This window comes from Delphinapterus leucas, chromosome 1 (genome assembly GCF_059928025.1).
Source record: "Delphinapterus leucas isolate spDelLeu-1000000601 "Yukka" chromosome 1, BTC_Dleu_Yukka2, whole genome shotgun sequence".
In the NCBI taxonomy this organism is placed as follows: Eukaryota; Metazoa; Chordata; class Mammalia; order Artiodactyla; family Monodontidae; genus Delphinapterus; species Delphinapterus leucas.
In genome coordinates, this window is record NC_143129.1 from 87,112,438 (window position 1) to 87,135,724 (window position 23,287).

The 23,287-nt window shown below is 33.8% G+C and overlaps 1 protein-coding gene across 3 annotated transcripts in view; it reads right to left on the reverse strand.

The window, feature by feature from the left end:
* The window catches only part of MAN1A2 (mannosidase alpha class 1A member 2), a 209,700-nt gene that overhangs the window by 74,561 nt on the left and 111,852 nt on the right, over window positions 1-23,287 (reverse strand). For all 3 annotated transcript variants that reach the window (XR_016394219.1, XM_089917086.1, XM_022583954.3), the window contains exons 9-12: window positions 18,164-18,279; window positions 14,106-14,325; window positions 8,460-8,632; window positions 4,935-5,050 (exon numbers count right to left, since the gene is read on the reverse strand). Coding sequence is in view for 2 of the 3 variants with exons in the window: in XM_089917086.1 (XP_089773212.1) it covers window positions 4,935-5,050; window positions 8,460-8,632; window positions 14,106-14,325; window positions 18,164-18,279 (625 nt within the window). In the remaining variant the exon portion in view is untranslated. The remainder of the gene's footprint in view (window positions 1-4,934; window positions 5,051-8,459; window positions 8,633-14,105; window positions 14,326-18,163; window positions 18,280-23,287) is intronic.

Sequence of the window (23,287 nt, forward strand, 5' to 3'; positions counted from 1 at the left end):
CTCGGAGGTGTGGGGCAGCTGCCAGACCTGCAATTTCTGCAGTTCCTGTTGGAGCTCCTCATCAATTTCTCCAGTTCCCAGGCCAGGCATGTATAGCCCTGTGGCAGAAGGTGCCAGCTACTTCTGCAAGTCACCTGTTTATCAACGCTAGAGGCAGTGAGACACATATGTGGGATCGCTGGTCCTTGTGAGTTCTAGTTTGTCCTTGTCCTCCATTGCTTCACGTCTACCTTTTTTCCCCATCTCCCAGCCCTGCTGTCCTATAGTGACTTTATACCTGCTATCTCGTATTTTGTGCCAGGTATAATTCTAAGGGCTTCGCTATATTAATCCCCATAACAAGCCCTTGAGATGATACTATTAGTAATTCCTCTTTTACGGATGATGAAACTGAGGTAGAGAAATTAAGTAAATTGTCCAATGTCACACAGCTATTAAGGGAAAGAGTTGGGAAAAGATAGATAAGTATGAACTGGTTAAGAATACATAGGTTAGATGTCTTTAATGTTTGATTAACTTGGGTATATACAGAAAAGGCATACCTATTAAATCTGTAAATGACACAAAGGTAGAATAGCTAATACATTAAACGAAAAACTCAAGGGTTCAAAAAAATTTCAATAAATTAGAATATGTTAAATCTAACAAAATAAGATTTAATAATGGATAAAGGTAAAATGTAATAAATTTCATAAAAGCTAATCATACCAATGTAAGATAGAAAATAATTATCTGAGTTTATGTTAAAAAAAAAAAAAAGACCTATATCAAAATTTCAAGCTATATTGACAGGGCTACCAGAAAACAGAATACAATAGTATCTTGCTTTGATGAAGGTATAAAGACCAAATTAGCAATTGGTACTCTGCACTGGTTTATTCACATCTTAAATGCAGTATTCAGTCTAGAAAACCATGGAATCATCTCTAGAGAAGTCAACCAGACTGGTATCAGAAAGAAATAGTACAGAAACTTGTCACCTTTAGCCTGATAAATACAAGTATTTTTAGTTAACATCCATGTAGAAGACTCCGTATTTCCAAATGGTAGAGTATGGATCACTGAATGGAACGCACAGTGAAGCAGATTTTAACTCAATATAAGAAAGATATTTCTAACAATGAAAGCTTCTGAACAATGTAATGAGTTAGCCTTATGAGGCAGTGAGCTGCCTGTTAACTAGAGATTAACAAAAAACTAGAGATTAACAAAAGACTTTATGACAAAATATTCTGTATGTTGCAAAGAGATTTTTTAGCATTGGGAATGTCTATGTGTAGAGGGGAGGAATGGATTGCAGTGGTGTATGTTGTATCTCTAAAATTTTTGCAGCTCAAAAAATGTCTTTTGATTCTAGGCACAAAGACAGCAAATGAATTTGAGACAGGAAAATGTGACTGCAGTTTAACTTATTTAAAAAAATGTTTTACCTGATTACAAAAGCAAAACCAGAAATGGATTTAAAAGAATACCACCAATTAAGCTAAATCACAGTATACATTTTGATGTTATTGAAATAATATTAAGATGTGCATCTATATATGTGTATGTGCACTTAATAGCTCACTTAACATTATACTGTGACGAGTCTATAATTGCTATTGGTTCCATAATACCCGTTGTGGATGTGCCATAATTTATTTAACCTTTCAACTAATATTGAACATATAGTAACTCTTTATTTTTATAACTTCAATAAACATCCATGTACATCTTTTTCCATAGCTTTCACTATATAAAAGTATTGACATATTCTTATATATATAGTTTTCCAGAATTTTGCCATTATATTCAAAGTTTGAATTTTAAGATAGGAAAGGGGAAAAAGCACACAAGCAAGATACACAGACAGGTGCACACATGCAAAACAACTTCTGCCCTGGAGATTCTGATACCACTGAAAGCAGACACACCATGGTGGTAAACTTGGTCTTAATTTTATGTATTTCTCTTTTCTTTTAATAATAAATTCATTAAGAAGACTATGTTTCCAACTAACCTGTAATTTTTCTTAGTCATTTAATACCTGACATATATGAACTCAAGAAAAACTGACTGAAATGTATCCTCAACATGCACACTTTTCTCAATTTATCAGACCTTCAAATAAACATGCAACAATTGAGCTGAGGTGAAATGAATGTAGTGCTCAACTGTGATAATTTTCTTAGCCTAGGTTTTGTTATAAATACCTGTATGATTCCTCCTTTGACTTTTTCTACTTTTATTGATCCAAATGTATTTGTGTGTGTGTATATATATAACTGGTTACCTAGAGTACTGCGTTGAGAAGGATTCTTCCTGAACTTGAACTTGGCAGGGAAAAGTACCAAGGTCAACTGGTGATATCCCATATACTACAAGGGGAAAAGCAGCACGGCACATGTGTATTTGCAGCCCTACCCCATGTGCTAAAGTGCTCAAGGTGTGTACTGAGGAGGCATTTGAGAATTAATTATGAAAGCCAACCTGCAAGAGGTAAGATCTGAACTTTATTTAAAGAGGGGCATTAACTGATAGAAAGAATAAAGACATTCCTGCCAGAGCCAAAGAAATATGAAATAGACAATGAAATTCAAAAGAACAAATTATAGATGGGTAGATATATAAACAGATAGATTAACTTGGTTTAAGGATAGAATATATAAAGAAAAGAAGTGAGAAATGAAGCTAGAGATGAATGAGCCATTGGAGTTTTTGAGCAGGAGAAGAGTGACATGAAGAAAATGGTATATGAATGTTGAAAATCAAGTAATTTCTAAGACTAGAGGAGGCCTCAAAATCAGCATTTTACCACTACTGTAGTAATATTCAATTCAGGCAAGATGCTCAGGAAAGATGCTAATAACACTGAGTGAGAAAGACTGTTGGAAAAAGGATATTCACACAGTCTCAAAGTTATCACTCCACAGATCACTTATTACAAAAAGAAAAAAGATTCTTTACATGACCTTATAATCAAATCTAACCTTATGATCAAATTTAAAATCATCAATGAGTTAAACCGTTATCATGTGCCTCTTTATGAGATGAAATGAGGCCACATCATCTATATAATATTCATGCCAAAAATGTTTAGCCTAAATCTGATCATAAGGAAACAATCACAAATATCTAAATTGAAGGACATTCTTCAAAACAACTGGCCTGAATACTTAATGTCAATGTCATAAAAGACAAAAGAAGAATAAGGAAACTTTGTTCTAGGTTAAAGTAGACTAAGAAACATGAGAAGCAAATGCAACAATTGATCCTTTATTGGACCCTGGGTTGGGGTTAAAAAAAAATTATAAAGTACATTATTAGAACAATTGAGAAATTTGAAAATGGACTACATACTAAGCAGCAGTACTGTACGAATGTTAAGTTTCACAAACGTGATAACCGTATTGTGATTGTGTAAGGTTATGCCCTTTTCCTAAAAATTCCTGGGTAAATAACAGAATGCTGGTAACTCTCAAATTATAAAGCAAATAAATAAATAAGCAAACAAGTAGAACTGTGTCTATGTATATATATACATGGGGGTATGGGAATGCAGCAAAAATTAACAAAAGGTAACTCTAGGTGAAAGATACAATCATTGCACTATTCTTATGATTTTTCTGGGCTTAAAAAACAGTAAAAAAAAATTTTAAAAGAGAGAGCTCTTACATAATTTGGGTCAAATTCCACAGTTGACAACTATGAAAACTGAAAGCAAGGAAGTTTTATTTTGACATGTTCCTTCAGCTAGGTTGTATGTAGCAAGTGTATAACTAAAGCTCCTGCAGTTTTATCTTCCAGTCCAGTGCTCTTTCAACTATCCAGTACAGTCTCAAGCCTAATCACACAGGATAAACAAATACAAGAAATGACTGGAGGTAGGGAACTGACTAAACCATCTCAGCAAAATAAGGGTTTGGTCTAGGGTCAACTACAGATATGGAAACGAGGGGGCAAAATAAAGAAATGATATAACAAGAAAGTGATATATTAGAATGAGAAAAAAAAATAACCATAACATACAAGCTGAGAAGATAGGAAAATAAAAATATGAGGGATAATAAAAGAAAAATTGGAGTAAGATTGCTGTTTAGGATAAGAAACGTAGTTTGAGACATGTACATTTAAACCATAATACACCAGAATGTAAGCTAGAAGTATACTAGAATGTAAAGTCCAAGAGACTGAGAATTTTTTTCCCTTTTGCCTACTGATATATCCTCAAATAACCTGAACAATGTCTGGAAATAATATTTTTTGGGACAAATGTAGCGACAGTTTATGAGGTATTCAAGTAGAGACTGACTGGAAATAGAAATGTGAAATTTAAAAGAAGGTATTAAGGACCTTACTTTGCAGGGGTTTAAGGTCTCCACCTTCTTCCAGGAAAGTTTGTATAATTCTGCCTGGGATTCTGATTATAAGTCCAAATAATAAAGCTGTCTTTTTTCTTTTCAATTATTCCCTTTATACAGATTTCTTTACAGGAAACCTCATTGGGAGGATGGGTGGCTATGGTCATACACCCTCTAGTAACCATCAAAACTCTTATGATTGTTCCTAACAGATTTCATTAGCTAGAACAGGGAGTTGAGGTGTGATCCCAGGACCAGCATCATCCGTACCACCTGGGAGTTTGTCAGAATGTAAATTCTTAGGGTCCACCCTAGACCTACTGAATCAGAAACTGGGCATGGCCCGGTAATCTGTATTTTACAAAGTCTTCTAGGTGATTCTAATGCATAGTAAAGAGCTAAATACAAAATAAAGGTACTCTTATTTGACAAAATGCCTTCATGAGATGTAGCTAAAAATTGAAGACACAATTACATAGAAAGATTTTTGTAATAAAATATAGTGTAACATCACATAGTCATAATTCATCATGTAGTGACCACAGAGCAAAACCCGCCTACAATTAAAAAAAATTTTTTAAGGCATCTACTTACTTTAATGTTTCAGCAAGAAAGAAGCTCTGCTGTACATCATCATGCGTAGGAGTAGAGGAATATACATCCTTCACGCCAGAAAATCCACCAGTGACTCGGCAATACTTTTCAATAGCCTGTAAAAGAGATGAGACAAAAGAGTCAATTCCATAGAGTTTCAAACTTGGAAGGACAAGTTAAGGAACCACAGTCAAAAGTTTACAGAGATCTCTATGAGAATTTGACAGTTTCAGAATAAGATTTTACTTGTCTGGTCTTCCTCCTTTCTAATGAAAAGCTAATTAACACTAAAAGTGTTTAATCAAATTGTTAATTTTTATATAGTTCCATTTTGATTACAGCTTGGTTTATAAAGTCTCCTTACCAAAGGGTTGGTACTTTTCTCTATCTAAGTATTTTAAACATTTTTATTTTTTATACCTTTATTGGAGTTGCTTTACAATGGTGTGTTAGTTTCTGCTTTATAACAAAGTGAACCAGCTATATGTATACCTACATCCCATATCCCCTCCCTCTTGCATCTCCCTCCACCCTCCCTATCCCACCCCTCTAGGTGGTCACAAAGCACCGAGTTGATCTCCCTGCGCTATGTGGCTGCTTCTCACTAGCTATCTATTTTACGTTTGGTAGTGTATATATGTCCATGCCACTCTGTCACTTCGTCCCAGCTTACCCATCCCCCTCCCCGTATCCTCAAGTCCATTCTCTACGTCTGTGTCTTTATTCCTGTCCTGCCCTTAGGTTCTTCAGAAACTTTTTTTTTTTTTTTTTAGATTCCATATATATGTGTTAGCATACGGTATTTGTTTTTCTCTTTCTGACTTACTTCACTCTGTGTGACAGACTCTAGGTCCATCCACCTTACTACAAATAACTCAATTTCGTTTCTTTTTATGGCTGAGTAATATTCCATTGCATATATGTGCCACATCTTCTTTATCCATTCATCTGTCAATGGACACTTAGGTTGCTTCCATGTCCGGGCTATTGTAAACAGTGCTGCGATGAACATTGTGGTACATGTCTCCTTTTGAATTATGGTTTTCTCAGGGTATGTGCTCAGTAATGGGATCGCTGGGTCATATGGTAGTTCTATTTTTAGTTTTTTAAGGAACCTCCTTGCTGTTCTCCACACTGCCTGTATCAATTTACATGAACACGTTTTTAAACACATATTCTTCGCAATGATCATGCATCTTTACCACTGTAGAACATCGGAGCAGTTTAAGGATACTGTGAAAGTATCAGGGAGGCATGACTAATCTTTAAGCCATTTAGAGACATTTCTTAAAGGCACGTTTTCATGCATAACATATTCAAGTTTGGAAATTTGAAGATGTAAATTGGAATAGTTAAAGCTACAGAAGGCATGAGATACCACTATTCTATTCCAGCTTGTCTTCCCTTTTCTTTCTTTAAACCCAACATGGGAGCCAGTAGTGGGCAAGAAGGAAAATTCTATTTAAGATGTGAGTTCTCTTTTGTCTCCACACTGCACCCCCTTCTCATCATGTCATACTTTTGAAACTTGAATTTTAAGTATAATTATTTCAGTTCTTGTTCTTCAGAGTTTGTGTGTGTCCATATAGGCTATAGAAGCAAAATTTTAACTCTGTAATTCAAATATGGACAGATATGGGTTAAAGTTTGAGCCTGTCAAACCTTTAAGAAGGCACACAGGAAAAAAAAGAACCTTAGGAAAAGGATAAATTATCCTTTAGTGTTTCTCAATGAAAAGATGCATTTCTGCCACCATCCCTCACCTCCCTGCCCCACATGATTCAGATACATCTCCCATATTCCTCTAAATAAGAAGCATTAAATATTAGTGGACTTTCAAGTCATATTCATTGCAGGATTACTTTACCTATTTCCCCTATATAAAATATTGCTTGATACATGTAAGCATTAGTAAAAGCCATTGCTACACAACAGAAGTGTGTGTGTGTGTGTATGTGTGTATGTCTTATTCCCAAACCACTGTGCCAACATTTTGTCTGTCTCTCAACTGCAGCAGGATCCTCCTGCACAGAGAGTTTCACTAGCAGCTGTGTTTCCAATTTTGGACACAGGTAGTCAGAGAAAAGCAGCAACAATAAATGCTTCATCTGTTCCTGCTCTGTATTCATAACTGCCTTGTTTCCATTAATATTCTCTTATTGTTAAACTCCATAAGGACCAACTATGTCTGAATGACAACACATAAGTGCCCTCACCTTAGTTCGTCTTTATCACATTATTCCTAGATTATCGCAGTGGTCTCCAAAACCCACCAATTTGCAGATTATAATCAGATCCTTTTGTTTTGTTACTCCCCACTAAAAAGTCTTCAGTAGTTCCTTCCCCCTTCAAAAACCTTTAGTAGTCCCATAACGGATTCTTAAAGTCAGGGAGCTCTGGTGGGTAGGAGACGGTGAAGAAAAAGAAGATCTGAGGGGCTTTTTAGACAGGCAAAGGACTTTTAATCCCCACCTGCCAAATAAGAAACACTTATATAGTAACTGAGAAAACTAAGTATGTGTGTGTTATTCCTGAAGCACTGAGTAAAGTATTCATGCCTTGATCTGGCATGTAAGACCATCTACATAATGGCTCCAAACTTCTCTCTCTGGAGTTGCCCCTGTGAAACCTTTTTACATAAATTGGTCTATATTCTGCCCTAAAACACATCATGCACATTCTTGTCTGAGCAATTTACTAACACTACTTACCTCACCTAGAATGTCCTCATTCTATCTAGATTGCAAGTTTAAGCTAAACAATTCGACTATGAATATCCATCATAATTAGTACTATTTATCATAATTAGTATGTCTTAGAGAATAAAACACCTCCTCACTCCCAGTGATAAGCTATACTTTCATGAAAACTCTAATGATTTCTCTTCCTCCCAGGTACTGATGACAATGGAATTCTCTGAAAGGCTAGCATTTCATGAGTAAACAATTTGCTTACTTTACTAACCATTAAAAATTCCTCATTACAAATACACACACACACACACACATGTGTGTGTATATATATATGGAGAGAGAAAGAGAGAGAGTGTGTTGGGGTTTTTTTGTCTTTCAATGTAGAAAATTTTTAACAATTCACTAGTCCTTCTTATGGTGCCACTAAGGAATTACTCTGAACACAAGCTGAAGTGAATGGGGGTTAATCTACCCAGGCTGTGAATCTGGGCAATTTCACAATGATTTTATTTTTCCCCCAGAGGTTAAGCATTAATAGACAAGTATAGAAATTTTATAATCATAGTGAAAAACTGCCATTTAAATGACTCCTTTAGTTATTCAGTAAGAATAATGAGTGAATACTTAGGAGGAAAATAGTTCTAATAGAAAACTAAACTGGATTTTAAGGTTTACTTCTACTGCTTAAGAAACAAACAGTTTTTCCATCAAAAAAAAAATGGAAGTAGCGCTATAGTTACTGAACATGAGGTAACATGGATGAGGATACATGGCACTACAGGAGGCTTAATTGAACACTCTTGCACATTAAATGAAATATCGGCTTATTTACCAGTGCTGCTTCCCAGCCCCACTCCCTATATCTTGGATCGTGAGTGAATCGCCACAGGTACCAATAGGTTTCAATTACTTCTGGACGTAGGATGTAATACTTTTCAGCCTGCCGAACTGCCACAGCCTCTACTGCACCATCAAACTTGAATGATTCAGGACCTAGCTTTAATGCTGTAACATGACAAAAGAAATAAATGAACAGAATAAACCATTTGTGTTTGTTTGCCAGAGTTTTTTCCTCCCCCTGTAAGAATGCAGCATGAAGTAAAGTTGTTTTGTTGTTTGTCTTATTTTTATTGTTGCTGTTTTGCAAAATCAGTGATTTTTAAAGATCTGCATTTGATTTTCTTATAAATATTCCTATTATTCTAACGTGAAATATTTCTCGTAAATAATGTACATCAACATACTGCTATATCTAACTAAACTGACAAAAGTCTAGTAATCCTTTGGAAACAAATGCCAAGCTAGACATAAACACATTACATATTCTGTTTTGGTCCAAAATCAAATGAGACAGGTAACCGTATTGTGCACAATAATTTTTTTAAAAGTCAAGACAATTTAAAAGTCCTTTTAATATAACACATACATATAAGAAAACATTTTAGAGCTCAGATTTTGAATTAGATTTAGTTAGTCCCTAATCTTTTAAAGCATACCACAGTAAGAAACAATACATTTTTAAAACTTAAACCAGTTTTAAAAATCATCTCTCTTTGCCTATAGCTTCTGTATATACAGCTAGGAAGAGGTTCAAAACGCCAGCCACTAAGAATTTCATCAGTAAATTGCCTATTTATCAGTTTGAATAAACACCTGAAACTAACACAATATTGTATATCAACTATAGTTAAATAAAAATAAAAAAATTTTTTAAAACATGACCATAACACATATATTTCAACATTAAATAATACTCCTTAAATGATATGACTTCCATTCAGGCTGGAATACAGCACTACGTGAAAGGCTTTTTAAGAACCTCTTTCTAATCACACCCAGCACCCTAAACCTGGCAATATAAAACCATCCTCCACTGGGGTGCTGGAGTCACACACAATTACCACTCTCAGCTGCCATCTTTCTTTCTTTTTACTAGTTTGTACCAGTGGCAAACAGTTTCAAAGTCTCTTGCCTCTTTCAAGAAATGTTGGACACTTTTATATTTTCTCAGAAAAGGGAGAGTAAGAACTATACCATAAACAAAATCATGCCATAGTTGTTGGCATGACAGGTGTTGCAGCAGCCAAATTTTAGCATTACAAGGGTGACGCCATAAACTCCAAATAACCACAATTCAAAGGAGATGAAAATAAAGCATTTCGTACCACTCCCCACCCCCAAGAAAAAACACAAAACCAGAAACACTATAGTGATGGTAGATAGCTCTATTAAAAGCAAGGCGTGTGATCCAGAAGAGTTAATACTCACAGTTTGTTTACTGCTAAGTCTTGGAGAACTAAAGCAGAACTTAAGCAGGTGTTTTTAACCTGAGGATCATGAACTCTACGGTAGGCTTTGGAAGAGGGAGATTAATGTGTGCCAAAGAAGCCTCTGAAATTACATGCTAAACTTTATGTGTGCTCATACAGCTCTGACCACCTCCTCAATGGGATTTGAGGTTAGGACTAACTAAGAAATTATCAATGTTTTGTAAGAAAACGTCTACTCAGCTTATTGACAAGGTCTGGCATACAATCAAATATTATTTGTCATTTAATAAATGTTTTAAAAATAATAAAAGTCAAACATCATAAGCACTGAGATGATGGTAATCCAATAAATAGTAAGATAAGTCATTTTGTCTGGATTTCTTGTTTTTCTTTTCTCAAAGACTATGAGTGTTAATTGATCATACAGAGTTTTCAAATGATACTATTAAGGCTAACTTTAAATTAGATAATAACTTCTGTAATTATAATGATATTATCACCTGAATTGAAGTAGAAATTGGCTGCATGGAACTAATATTTTAGACTTCTTACTAAAAATTTTATTTCACTGATCAGTCATTCATAACTTCACAAATAAAACACACCAGAAAGATAACATATTTGTTCTGTGAGGAGCTGGTGAGTAAAAAACATACAAGCCACATCCATTGGTATGCGGTATGTAACATATACATACCGCATACCATTGGTATGTGATATGTAATATATTACATACCACATCCATTATTTTTGTCAAATCATTGCTTTCATGTTTCTGAGGGCATTATTTCTTAGGTGCTCTTTTGTCTATGCAATGCTATAAAAAAATAATTTCATAACATTCTACCTTGCACTTAATTTCTACTCCCTGTCTTAAATTTCCCACTTATATTTGATATATCATTTCTAAAAGGAAAATAACTAATCCAACAAGTAAAAATTGAGTCAAAATCATAAATAATTTAGTGTCTAGGTAAAAAGAACTCTAGAGGATGCAAAAATCATATAATGTAGGTAAAGGAAAGAGACATGCACAAAGAAAACAATTGAAGTAAAATATCAAATGTGCTAAAAGTCAGTTGTAAGAAAATAAAAGATAATTTTAAAGAAGGTACAGATTAGTTCGTAAAGTCATGGGAAAAAAATATTCATGAGTCCTCCAAGACAGGCAGAATCTGTAGAGATGGAAAAATAAGTACACTTAAGTCAACAAAAGAAATTCAGCAAAAGCTAAAAAGCATGAGGAATATCTGGGACAGGCAATCTGAATACAGTTAGAATGGGCTAATAGTAAGGGAAGAACTTAAACTATTTTCCTGTATCCTTCCCTCCTATTAACTTCTCTTAAAGAAAAAATAGTTGTAGAAACTCTTAAAATATGTCCATTACTCCATGTTCAATGGATGTTTTGTCCATTGGACATGTTATATGTATCTAAAGAGATTAAATTTACCCCCAAAATGCGATAGCACATAGTCTAAGAAAGGTGTTATCCAATTTCAATATGAAATACATTAAGTTATATAATAGTCATTATTTTAATGATGTTTAGCAATTTTTTTTTTTAATCTAGAAACCCAGATCAAGAAGGTACTATATTTTGGAAGTCTAAGATCTGGTTTGGCATTAATTTTGCATTTTACCTCAGAATAAACTAAAACAATGTATCAAACTAGCTTCCCATGTAGACATAATAATGTTTAACTACCAGTAAGTTACTGCTCAGTCTCATGAAAAGATTCAGCAACATTTCCTACAAACCCAGCTAAGTATTAAGCAGCAGGCCATGTTTATCAGTAAGTGGAATATATGAAGAATACCAGATTTTGAAATAATGTTAATTATAAGTCCAACAAACTGAAGTGAAATCCCAAGGCAGTAATTATTGTATGAATTTAGCCCAAATAACTGCTAAGAAGTGAATATATTTTTAAACAAGGTTGCCAAAAATTATAGCCTAGCTATAAGAAAATACAGCAGAAGATGTAATGGTAGGAAGTAAGCAAAACTACAATTGTACTTCTTAATTAAAGGATCTAAGGTGAGATTAAAGATAAGTAAAAACAGTGAAAGATGTGAAAATATAGGATACAAACCAAATAGTAATCTTTTGGGGCATACGATGGCAAAGAGGGTCACAGGTTCATTGACTGGCAATGTGAAAATGACGTCAGAACAAGCATGACAGCAACAACCAGAGACTGCATTTAAAAAATTTTCATTTGTACTCACAACATTCTGAGGAAGACAGTGTAGGTATTATTGCCCCAACTTTTTGCAGATGGAGCAACTGAGGCTTTAGGAAGGCTAAATGATTTGCCTAAAGCTCATAGATAATAAATAGTGAAACAGGGGCTTTTTGCATCCTAGTTCACATGTTCTTTTCATAATATCAGTGTTTCATATCAGTATGAAATGTGAAAGTCAGAAATATAGGGCATCCTTTCGTAACTCTGGTATTCTATGAATTTCTCAAAGGCAGGGAAGATATCTTGTTCACACTTCAACCTGTAAGAATCCAGCATTAACGCCTGGCACATAATATGTGCTCCATGTTTAATGGAGTGAATGATTAATATAATAACCATAATATACCGTATTTTAATACGTCTGTTGCGTGAAATGCTACTATTTTAGATCTAGTATTTGATTTGTGGTCAAAAGCTGCATAACAGCAAGTCTTATTATCATGGGTCCTAGTACAAACACTTAATATCCACTCTGGTCCTCAATGTTTTACTAATTTCAGCTTTAAGTATATATTTGATATTCTATACCGACATCATGACAATATATTTTAACTTCTATTTGTAACTCAGATAACAGACTTTAGATGTATTATATACTAACTTAAACCACCACAAAATAACATCTGCTTCAAGGTCCCTTTGACTTAGTTATATTTTGTCACGAAATGGAATCCTTGATTTGGTTACTGAGAGAGCTGAAGGGTCAATTTCACCACAAATTCAATTCTTTATTATATAAAAATAACTTGACAGATTTATGAACTAGGATAACTTTTAAGCCAACCATATTTGTTTCATGGTACCTGATGATAAATTAACCCTAAAACAGAAATTCAGTTATTTAACTAAAACAACAATTCAACTTCTGAAATCACAATCAGGAATTCCTAGTTTTTAGTTTTTCAGGGAACTCATTTTCCCTTATTTCATATAGAAACATACATTTTTGGGATCTCCCTGGTGGAGCAGTGGTTAAGAATCCGCCTGCCAATGCAGGGGATACAGGTTCAAGCTCTGGTCCGGGAAGATCCCATATGCCGCGGAGCAACTAAGCCCAAGCGCAGCAACGAAGACCCAACACAGCCAAAAATAAATAAATAAAATAACAATAATAATAATAATTTTTTTAAATACATTTTTAAAGCCAGAGAAAAACCTGGAAGACCTAGTCCAGTGTTTCTCAACCCTATTCTCCAGGCTTTTATTTATACCTAATTGCCTTCTCCTTCCATGAAATATTATTAACAAATATATACTGTTTATCTATCTATGACTATGTGTGTGTGTGTGTGTGTGTGTGTTTGTGTGTATGCTTTATATTTAAAGATATTTTTTGCCCCCAGGAACCAATTTTTGTCACCTGTAAAACTGAGAATCGTCTCATTTTTTTAGGTGAGGACACTGAAGCCCAGAAATATCACATACTTGCCTAAAGCAACGTAACAGGTTCTTTTTAAAGGCACAAACAACTTAAAATTATTGGTGAACTGACCAAGAGACAAACTACTAGTTATCTACATACCAATTATACATATAACATACAGTTATATACATACTCAATATAACTAATATCTTTATTGGCAAGGCGTGTAACCTAAATCAACTCTGTATTCTTTTAAGCAACTGATTTTACAGAAGCTGAAATAAATGGATGAAATGGATTCTTCTATATTAAAATAAACAACGTTAGCCCATACATCCCTAAAAGCCCTACCTATTGTCTTTAAAACAACTTCTTCAAAATCTTTATTAACAAAAACAGAATTCAGAATAATAATTTAGAAAGATGCAGGAACATTATTTTCAGAATTAAAATTCATGTTTTAAAGAAAATTTACTGTGTTAGAATAAATTATTTTGAAGTAAAAACTGCCTATTTATTTCCCTTCTAATTCCTGGACATATTTTTATCTTAGAAATTATTTTAGACTAAGTAATTAGCATTATTAATATTCTTACCAGTTCTGTCATATGACTCATGACATGTACGTGCAATTTCCGCTCCTAGCTCTAAATAATGTCCAGCTTGATCCATTCTAGAACCATCTGCTCCTAGCACAAACATTCCCCCAGCAAAGCAGGCCAAATGCCCCATCTTCTTTTCCAAGTGCCCGTTCTTCCATTCTCCAATAAAGGTAAGACCTCCCCGAGACTTCCTAATAAGATGTTTTTCTATAGCCTATAAGAAAGAGTAGATATTCCAAGTTTTAGAGGAAAAGTGTTAGTATTCAAACTTACTACATCCTTCTCACACAAAACCTTGGTAATATGAAATTCTACAAAGCTGTAACTTTCCCAAACTGGAAGACTTAATTTACAATAATTAAGTTTGGGAGTGAGCAATCAAGTTACACATAATCTTGAACAAATATCCAAATCACAAGTATAATGAGACAAGGTGGGAGAGAGGAGACTGGCCTCAAGATTACCTTTCAACACAACACTACCCATATTACAGGTTTTTTCTTCTTGCTCTAAATGAAATTCATAATAATCAGTGAACTGAGGTCAGGATGACAAGTTAAAACCCAGAGGCTCTACCGGTTTATTTTCTATTTCAAACAACAAAAAATGAATAGGAAGAAAACACCCAAGTTAATCAGAAAAATGTGATTTTGATAATCAGTTAAAATGGTTTCTTTTTCATGTAACTATACATGTTGTCAAAGTGTTTTAAAAAGGCATATTAGGTGAGATACATCATATGTTATAAAACTTAGAAAAACAGTTGAAAGTTCAAACTTAACTCCTTAGTCCCTTACTTCACAGACTTAGGCATTTGTTTTGGATGCTGTGCCAGGGTTAAGAGAGGCCATGGGACAATGTCAATTTTACTTCTTCTGAAATGTCAACTTTCCTTAAAGCAGTGGGAATGGAAAGATAAATATTTTACATTAAACCTGAATATAACACGAAGTAGAGTCCAACAATCACATTTCATTTTAAAAATGAAAAAGTTTAAGAACTTTGGACCATGTCCTTAGACTTTGCTGAGAGGGGCTAAAGAATAGTTCTCTACCTTTAGAGGTACTTCTTTGTAAAAGTATAAGGAATTGCATTAATTCAGTTCTCTTTGGTAGAAATTATTATACATAATTAAATACTATACTTTTCTGACAATAAAAATAAGACTCAACTCACATTTTTATTGTGGGCTGTTTTCTGACAAGCTCAATAACAATCAGCTTTTGAACAATTTATTCTATGTTCTTTATCACAATAATGTTTGTTCTACAGAAACACAAGGACTATGCCTTATTCATCATCTTACACTCCACAAACCCTATAAGTGTAGTATGCATTCAACAGTTGTTCAATTAATAAGTCATTTTATAAATAAATGGTACTCTTTGATAATTGTATTTGACCTGTTAGAGGAAGAAGGGGTAAGCTGATAAGTAAAATAATAAGGGACTACCATTGGATTATAAATGTTTATTGTTGTTTTATTTTAACCATAGTACTATGAAGCACAAATGAAAACATTCGTTTTTTGAGTAAAGGGACAATGTTTTTCATCTTTGTGGACCTCCCTACATCTAACATGTGGGTAAACTTTTTACCAACAATTCACTTACAGACCCCTGAAATTTCTTGTATGGCTCCCTTCTCTCAGTAAAATTAAGACAAATGTCTAAGAGTTCAACTTATGTAAAAATTTTTGAATGGCAGTTAAGAGTAATATTATTGCTCTTCTATTAAAAATTGTTAAACAAATCTTCATAAATAGTGGCATCAATTTCTTGCTCCAAAGGGACCTTTAAAAAGGTATAATTTTTCTTCATTATTTTAAATAAAGACTAAATATAAACTTGATCAGAATATAAAACCCATAACTACATAATTTTTAAAAAGAAAGCTAAGATGCAGGAACCAGGGATATGGGTAGCCATAAGTGTAGAGGAAGGTAAGATGAGGATGGAATAATTTAAATATATTAGTTCAGAAAGACAAATTTAAAAAATGACTTATCTCAAACTAGAATGGATCTTAAAATTCATAATCATTCCTATCTCTTCTGTGCATACCACATGTCATTTATTTTACAATTTGTATATACTCTGTCTCCTAACAGAATTAACAGTCATCGAAGATAATTAACAGGGCAAAAACTGCATACATGTCTCAAAATGAAAGTTAGCCAACTGGTTATTTAAACACACTTAGTAGGTGCTCATTTTAGACTTAAGAACTAATAAAAACAGGACACAGAATACAAATATAGAAAGATTTTTAGGACACATATATAGCAGATGATTCATGGAAAATAATTTTTATTTATGAGATTAACTTTCAAAACAGGTATCATGCTTTTCAAAGTATATATGATTTAAAAAGCAATGACAGTACAGATGAACCAGTTTGCAAGGCAGAAATCGAGACACAGATGTAGAGAACAAACGTATGGACACCAAGGGGGGAAAGCGGCAGGGGGGTGGGAGTGGGATGAATTGGGAAATTGGGATTGATATATATACACTAATATGTATAAAATAGATAATAAGAAAAAATAAATAAATTTTTAAAAAGCAATGACAAATATCATGTTCTTGTTCCTTTAGGAAACATTATGCAAAACAAGAGAAAATGGTTTTAGATTCAAAATATTACAAGCAGCAAGCTACGAAGAAAAAATGATTACGTGGTATATGACATGTCACACTTTCTCAAAAATAAAAATAGTAAACACAGACATTCATTTATCAAATACTTACTGAATACCTATTGTTTCAGGTCATACTAGACAATAATAAACAAATTAGTCTGTCTTCAAGGAACCCACAGACTAGTGGGAATGACTAAGGGTGGCTGTTTTCAACATTGCAATTCTAAAATTATTACATTCTTCCTAGATAATGACTTTTCTTGCAGCATAAACATTTCTAGGTTTAAAGTTTAATAACAGAATAAAATTCTACAACTTTTCAAAATACAGGTCTTCATAAAGAATTTTAGAAGTCACATACTAAAGTGGAGATTCCTGATTACCCATCAATTTAGTTCAATTTCTTAGTCAACACACTCCTTCAAGAAACATTTATTGAATGCCTACAGTGGGCGAAGCACTATAATGCCACATATTAGTTCAACTCCCGTGCATTTTTATAAACAACTATAGAGATTAGTTCCTCAAAAAGTAAGGATATAAATGGGTAATAAGATCCTTGGTTTAACTTAAATACAAAACAACTGTAACTTTGAGTATGGATGATTGACTAGAGTCAGAAATGGTGTTACATAAAAAATACACAATTTTTAAAAGTGATTAAATTATTACAGGGATAGGGGTTTATACTAGATCAGAAAGCAAATAATTTACAAAGTAATTAAATCACTTTTCTATTTCACAGTTTCCACTTGGAGGTATCACATATAAGTGTTTCCAAGAATGAAACTTGTTCCAATTTTAAACTTTTACACTGTGATACGGGGTTACATAAATATAAAACAATACAGAATAGGGGTTAAGAGCATAGGCTTTGGATCTAGACTCGAGTTCCAGGCTCCATCACTAACTAAGCTATGCGACCTTTACCAAATTACTTAACCTCTCTGCACCTTAAGGTCCTCATGTACAAAATGGTAGAGAAGATTAAATGATTTCACATATGTAAAAGGGGTCAGAACAGGGGTCAGAACAGTTCCTGGCATGTAAAAAGTACTATAAAAGTGTTTTGTCCTTATTATTTATTTACCCATAAGGCTCTCAACATGTAGGTTTAATGGGTCATTTCAAAAAAGGAATGTTTATGGAAAAGTATGTGAAGTTGGCTTTTCCAGTCTCTGTAGAAAATAGCTACAAGTAATTAAGATAAATTTTCATACATAAATATGTTACACTAAATTCCTCAACAATTTCTTTAAAGTGCCACAATAAAGAAAAACTTAATATATGACTATTAAAATACTAACAAACTCTAAGGAATGTATATAATATGTACAGATGCTCATCAATTTCTATCAAATACATCATATATTCGATATGTTAATTAGGTAAAGGTTCTGATAATAATTACCTCAATAGCATCATCATACATTTTTCTGGCCTCATGATCTGTTTTATCTGACATCAACCATGCTTTTAGTAAGTACTCATAAAAACTGTCTCCTAGCCCGCCAACTGATGTATGATCTGCAACAAAAGAGAAAAGAGAAGGATGGAGGTGGAAGAAAGAGAAGACAGAGGATAAAAAATAATGTTTTTTAATTACAATGACTATATTAAGACCAATAATTTAAACATTATAGTGACAGCCGTATTTCCAACATACTTCAAATTTAGTCCAGTAGGAGTACACCATAACCACTCTCCTCAAATATGTATCCAGTTTTCTAGGATATCTTTTTCTCCTGGATGTGGCATTTCACATATTTAGTAGTCTTTTTCATGTATCGGTGATTATGTGGAAGAACACTATTGATGGGAATGTAAAATGGTACATCCACTTTGGAAAACAACTTGGCAGTTTCTTAAAAAGATAAATCTACACACCTACCATACGATACAAACATTCCGTTCTTGGATATTTACTCCTGAGAAAGAAGAACACATGTCCACTCGAAGGCTTGTGTGTGAATGTTCAAAGCACTTTATTTGTAACAGCCCAAAAGTGAAAATAACCCAGATGTCCATCAACAGGTGAATGGATAAACAAACTGTGGTATTCCACAAAGTGGAATTGTACTCGGAACTACAGATATACACAACATGGATGAATCTCAAAATAATACTGCTGAGTGAAAGAAGCCAGACAAAAATTAAAAGTACATATAAAGGATTGCATTTATATAAAATTGTAGAGGATACAAACCTATCTGTAATGATAGAAAGCAGATCAGTGGTTGCTCGAGGAAGGAGTGAGATAAGGGAATGAGGAAAATATCATAAAGGGGTATGAGGAAATCTTTTGGGGTGATATGTTAATTATTTTGATTGTGGTGATGGTTTTCATAAGTGTATACTTACTTTAAAGCTCATCAAATTGTATACTTTATTATGTACAGTTTATGTCAATTTTACCTTAATAAAACTGTTTTTACAAAAGCAAGTAAACAAAATAAAAAGGATATTTGGAATCAGCCCAAACCTATCAGTAACATCAACAAATCAAATTAAACTCATCTTTTAAAATAAACTGAGACTCTCACACAGGAATTTTTTTAAGTTTTATTTTATTAATCTATATAAATACTTTTTACTAAAGACACACCTAAACTAAAACTGCCCAGGAAATTGAAAATAAAGAAACAGTCAAAAGAGAGATGAGGGTGGATAGGAGGTTTATACGTAAGACTTTAGGAGAGTAAAGAATAAGAAAGTAAACTGATCAAAGTTAGAGTTGTGAGGGGTACTGGTGATCCAGTTAGAACTGAAAATTATAAATTTATAGTGACTCTACCCTGTATTGCTGATGATTTTCATCAGCAATCCTCACTGACTCTGTAGATGAATGCAAAAGGTACATGGCTACACTGATACAAGTATTGGGACTTGTAGGACAGGTAACACAGAAGACTAAACGTACTCGCGTATTCTCACACTATTTTGGATCCTATGCAGTCTAGGCTGGTTAGGAAAGGAAGCAACAGGTGATCCTCTTGTCCAACCATTCAGGATCCTCGCTCCACTGTTCACCTATTGCATGCAACCAGTAAAACATCGGCCCACCTGTCAGTCCCAAATTCACAATTTTCACCGCCAATGAGAACCTCAGCATTGCTTGCCAACTTTTCTATGACCCCTTGATTAGTGCTCTTTCCCATTTGCTAAAGCAGATTTTTGAAATCTCTTCTTCAAAAGGCCTCTACAGCTCTACCTTCTTCCTTACTCTCAGCAGACAACCAAGCCTTCAAATTCACATAAAAAATACAGATCATTCACCCCAAAAATGTATCTTTCAACTTCCTATACCCCATCTATCAATTTATCTATTCCCTTTGCCTGTTAAAGAGGAAGAAATGTTCCTTCTCTACCCTATGCACTCCATCTAGCTCTGGACACTAACCACTTCTGCTTCCTTTCCAGGAATCCCCCTCTTGGTTTATCAACTTCTACCCTTCAACTGAAACTACCTCTTATTATTAACATCTTAAAATAATCTAATTTTTCTTGACTCTACCACACTCTTTTGGTTTGATATCTATCAGGTGTTTACTGAAAGAATGGAGAAAGAGAAATCATGGATGATGTCTAGATTTCTTGCTGGGACAAATGAGTGAACAGTGGTGCTCTTCACTAAAACTGGGAATACTAGAGGGGGAAATGGCTTAAAGTGGAAGGAGTGTGAATCTTGGGCATGCTGAATTTGAGGGACTAGCAGGATAGCTAAATGGATATAACAAACATGTGGAAATCCAGAGAGAGATAAGTTGGGGGTATAACTTTGGGAGTTATAAAATTGGGATTTATAAAAATGTATTTGAGCCATAATGGAGTTTACTCAGAGAGAATGTATGAAATGATCAAAGGACACAGATGGTACTTAGGAGCATGGTCTCAAACATGTATTTGGTCTCAAACATATATTTCTGGATATGTCGTAGATCTAAGGATTAATAAATGAGCAGGAAAAGAAAACATAACAGAATTAAAGTAGGTGAAATAATGAGAAAAAGATGGAAAAGGCAAAAGTCTTTGGCATCACGGTTTAGGGGAAATGATTTTTAGATATGTTAATTATTGCTAGGGATTACAGATTTAGTTACAGGTTACTTAGGTTATAGGATGTAGTCTCAGTCCTGCCTGACAGGCTCTCTCCAGCTCTTCTAGACTCTTGTTCCAGTGGAAGTTTATATGCTTAATAAATAAATACACAGCAGACACCTGCAATCCTTGGTCAACTACGGAATTTATCACCCAGCAGTCTGACTTTCTTATTTGAACCACTGAACCATGCCTGCCTAGATGTCAAATCTGATGAACCATGTCACTCCAAGGTCCTTTTGAAATTCAGAAATTGATAACATATTATAAAGTATTACTAAATACCAATGGTTCATATTATCTGTCTTAGCATGTCATGAAGTTAATGGCAGGTTTCTAAGAAGTTAATTCTTGAAGTGTTCTTACAAGAAATTCTAGAATAAAAATATTTGTATCATGTGTTATAGTTTATGAAGCATTTTCAAATATATTTATTATCTCATAAATATGACCCACACAACTGTCTTATTAAAATAAGTACAATTAGAACAGATGAAGAAACAAAGGCATGAGGTTAAATAACTTATTAAGCAGGAAAGCCTGGATTAGTCTTCTAACTCCAAATATTATACCCATTCTTGCTTTTCTTTCACAGTTTTTAAATCAGTAGTATAAAATTTAGTGAATCAGTAATGATAAATTTCCTATATTTTCTTCACTTAAGTCATTAAACGGCATAGGCTAAGTATTGTACTTAGAAAACTAGTGAAAAAATAGAGTAAAAAAAAAGATATTAATGATGTGCCTTTAAATCTAGGTTGCTTACTATATTCTTTTATATCTGTTGCCAAGTACTTTTCCTGAAGGTAATTACCATAACTATTCTCTGTGATTGCTGTGTTCATGTCACAGACATTATCATTACTCTAATTATAATACAGTTAGCCAAAGCTGAATTGTTAAATTTCAGTTCAATTCACTGTTTGTTTTGCAGACTATTTATAGTTATGACAGATGTATACTGCTCAAAGATAATAATGGAATTTGATACACTTTTCAGAAAGTGATACGAAATATACAAAAATACTAAAAGGAATAAATTGGACAATTTAAAAGGACTGCAGCTGCTAAAGGGATATCAGGATAGCTCCCCCAGAAGTTTAAAGACCTCTTGTCAAAACAACCAGTGAATAGCTCTTTTTATAACATTCTCAAAATTAATAAATGCTGAGAGTGGACATACTCTAAAGAAGTCATCTGGATTTGTTTTGTGGGAAAAAACAAGTATGAATGAAAGAATTGTATTTCACTGCAGTTTTTTATTGTGGTAAAATATATACATATAACATGAACATTACTATTTTTACCATTTTTAAGTGTACTATTCAGTGGCATTAATTACATTCATAATGTGGTACAAACACTGTCATTATTTCCAAAACCTTTTCATCACCCCAAATAGAAACTCTGTACCTATTAAGCAATAACTCTCCATTCTCCTCCCACCCAAGCCCCTGGTAACCTCCAATCCACTTTCTGTCTCTGTAAATTTGACTACTCTAGATATCTGATGTAACTGGAATTATACAATATTTGTCCTTTTGCAACTGGCGTTTTTCATTTTAGCATAATATTTTCAAGGTTCATCGATGTTGTATCAGAACTTTATTCCTTTTTATAGCTAAATAATATTCCATTGAATGTATATACCACATTTTGTTTATCCATCTCTTGGACACTTTGGTTGCTTCTACATTTGGGTATTGCAAATAATGTTGCTGGGAACACTGGCATACAAGTATCTGTTTGAGTCCTTGCTTTCAAGTCTTTTGGGTAGATACCTAGGAGTTGAACTGCTGGATCATGTGGAATTCTATGTTCAACTTACTGTGAAACACCAAACTGTTTTTCACAGTGGCTACACCATTTTACATTCCCACTAGTGGTGTGAGAGGGTTCCAATTTATCCACACATCCTCACCAACACTCATTATCTGTCCTTTTGATTACAGTCATCCTGGTAGGTGTGAAGCGACATCTCATTATGCTTTTAATTGCATTCCCCTAATAACTAACGATGCTGAGCATTTTCTTCATGTGTTTATTTTCCATTTGAATATTTTCTTTGGAGAAATATCTATTCAAGTCCTTTACCCATTTTTTAATTGAGTGTCTGGTCTTTTTGCTGTTGAGTTTTAGAAGGTCTTTATATATTCTGGATATTAAGCCCTTATCAGATATATGATTTGCAAATATTAACTCTCATTTATTTGCAAATAAACTCTTGTTCTGTGGGTTGTCTTTCAATCTCATGACAATATCCTTTGATACACAAAAGTTTCTAATTTTAATGAAATCCAACTGATCTATTTTTTCTATTGTTGCCTACGCTTTTGAAGAAGTCACTCCCAAATCCAAGGTCATGAAGATTTGTCCCTCTTCTAAGAGTTTTATAGTTTTGGTCCTTAAATTTAGGGTCTTGGGTGCATTGTGAGTT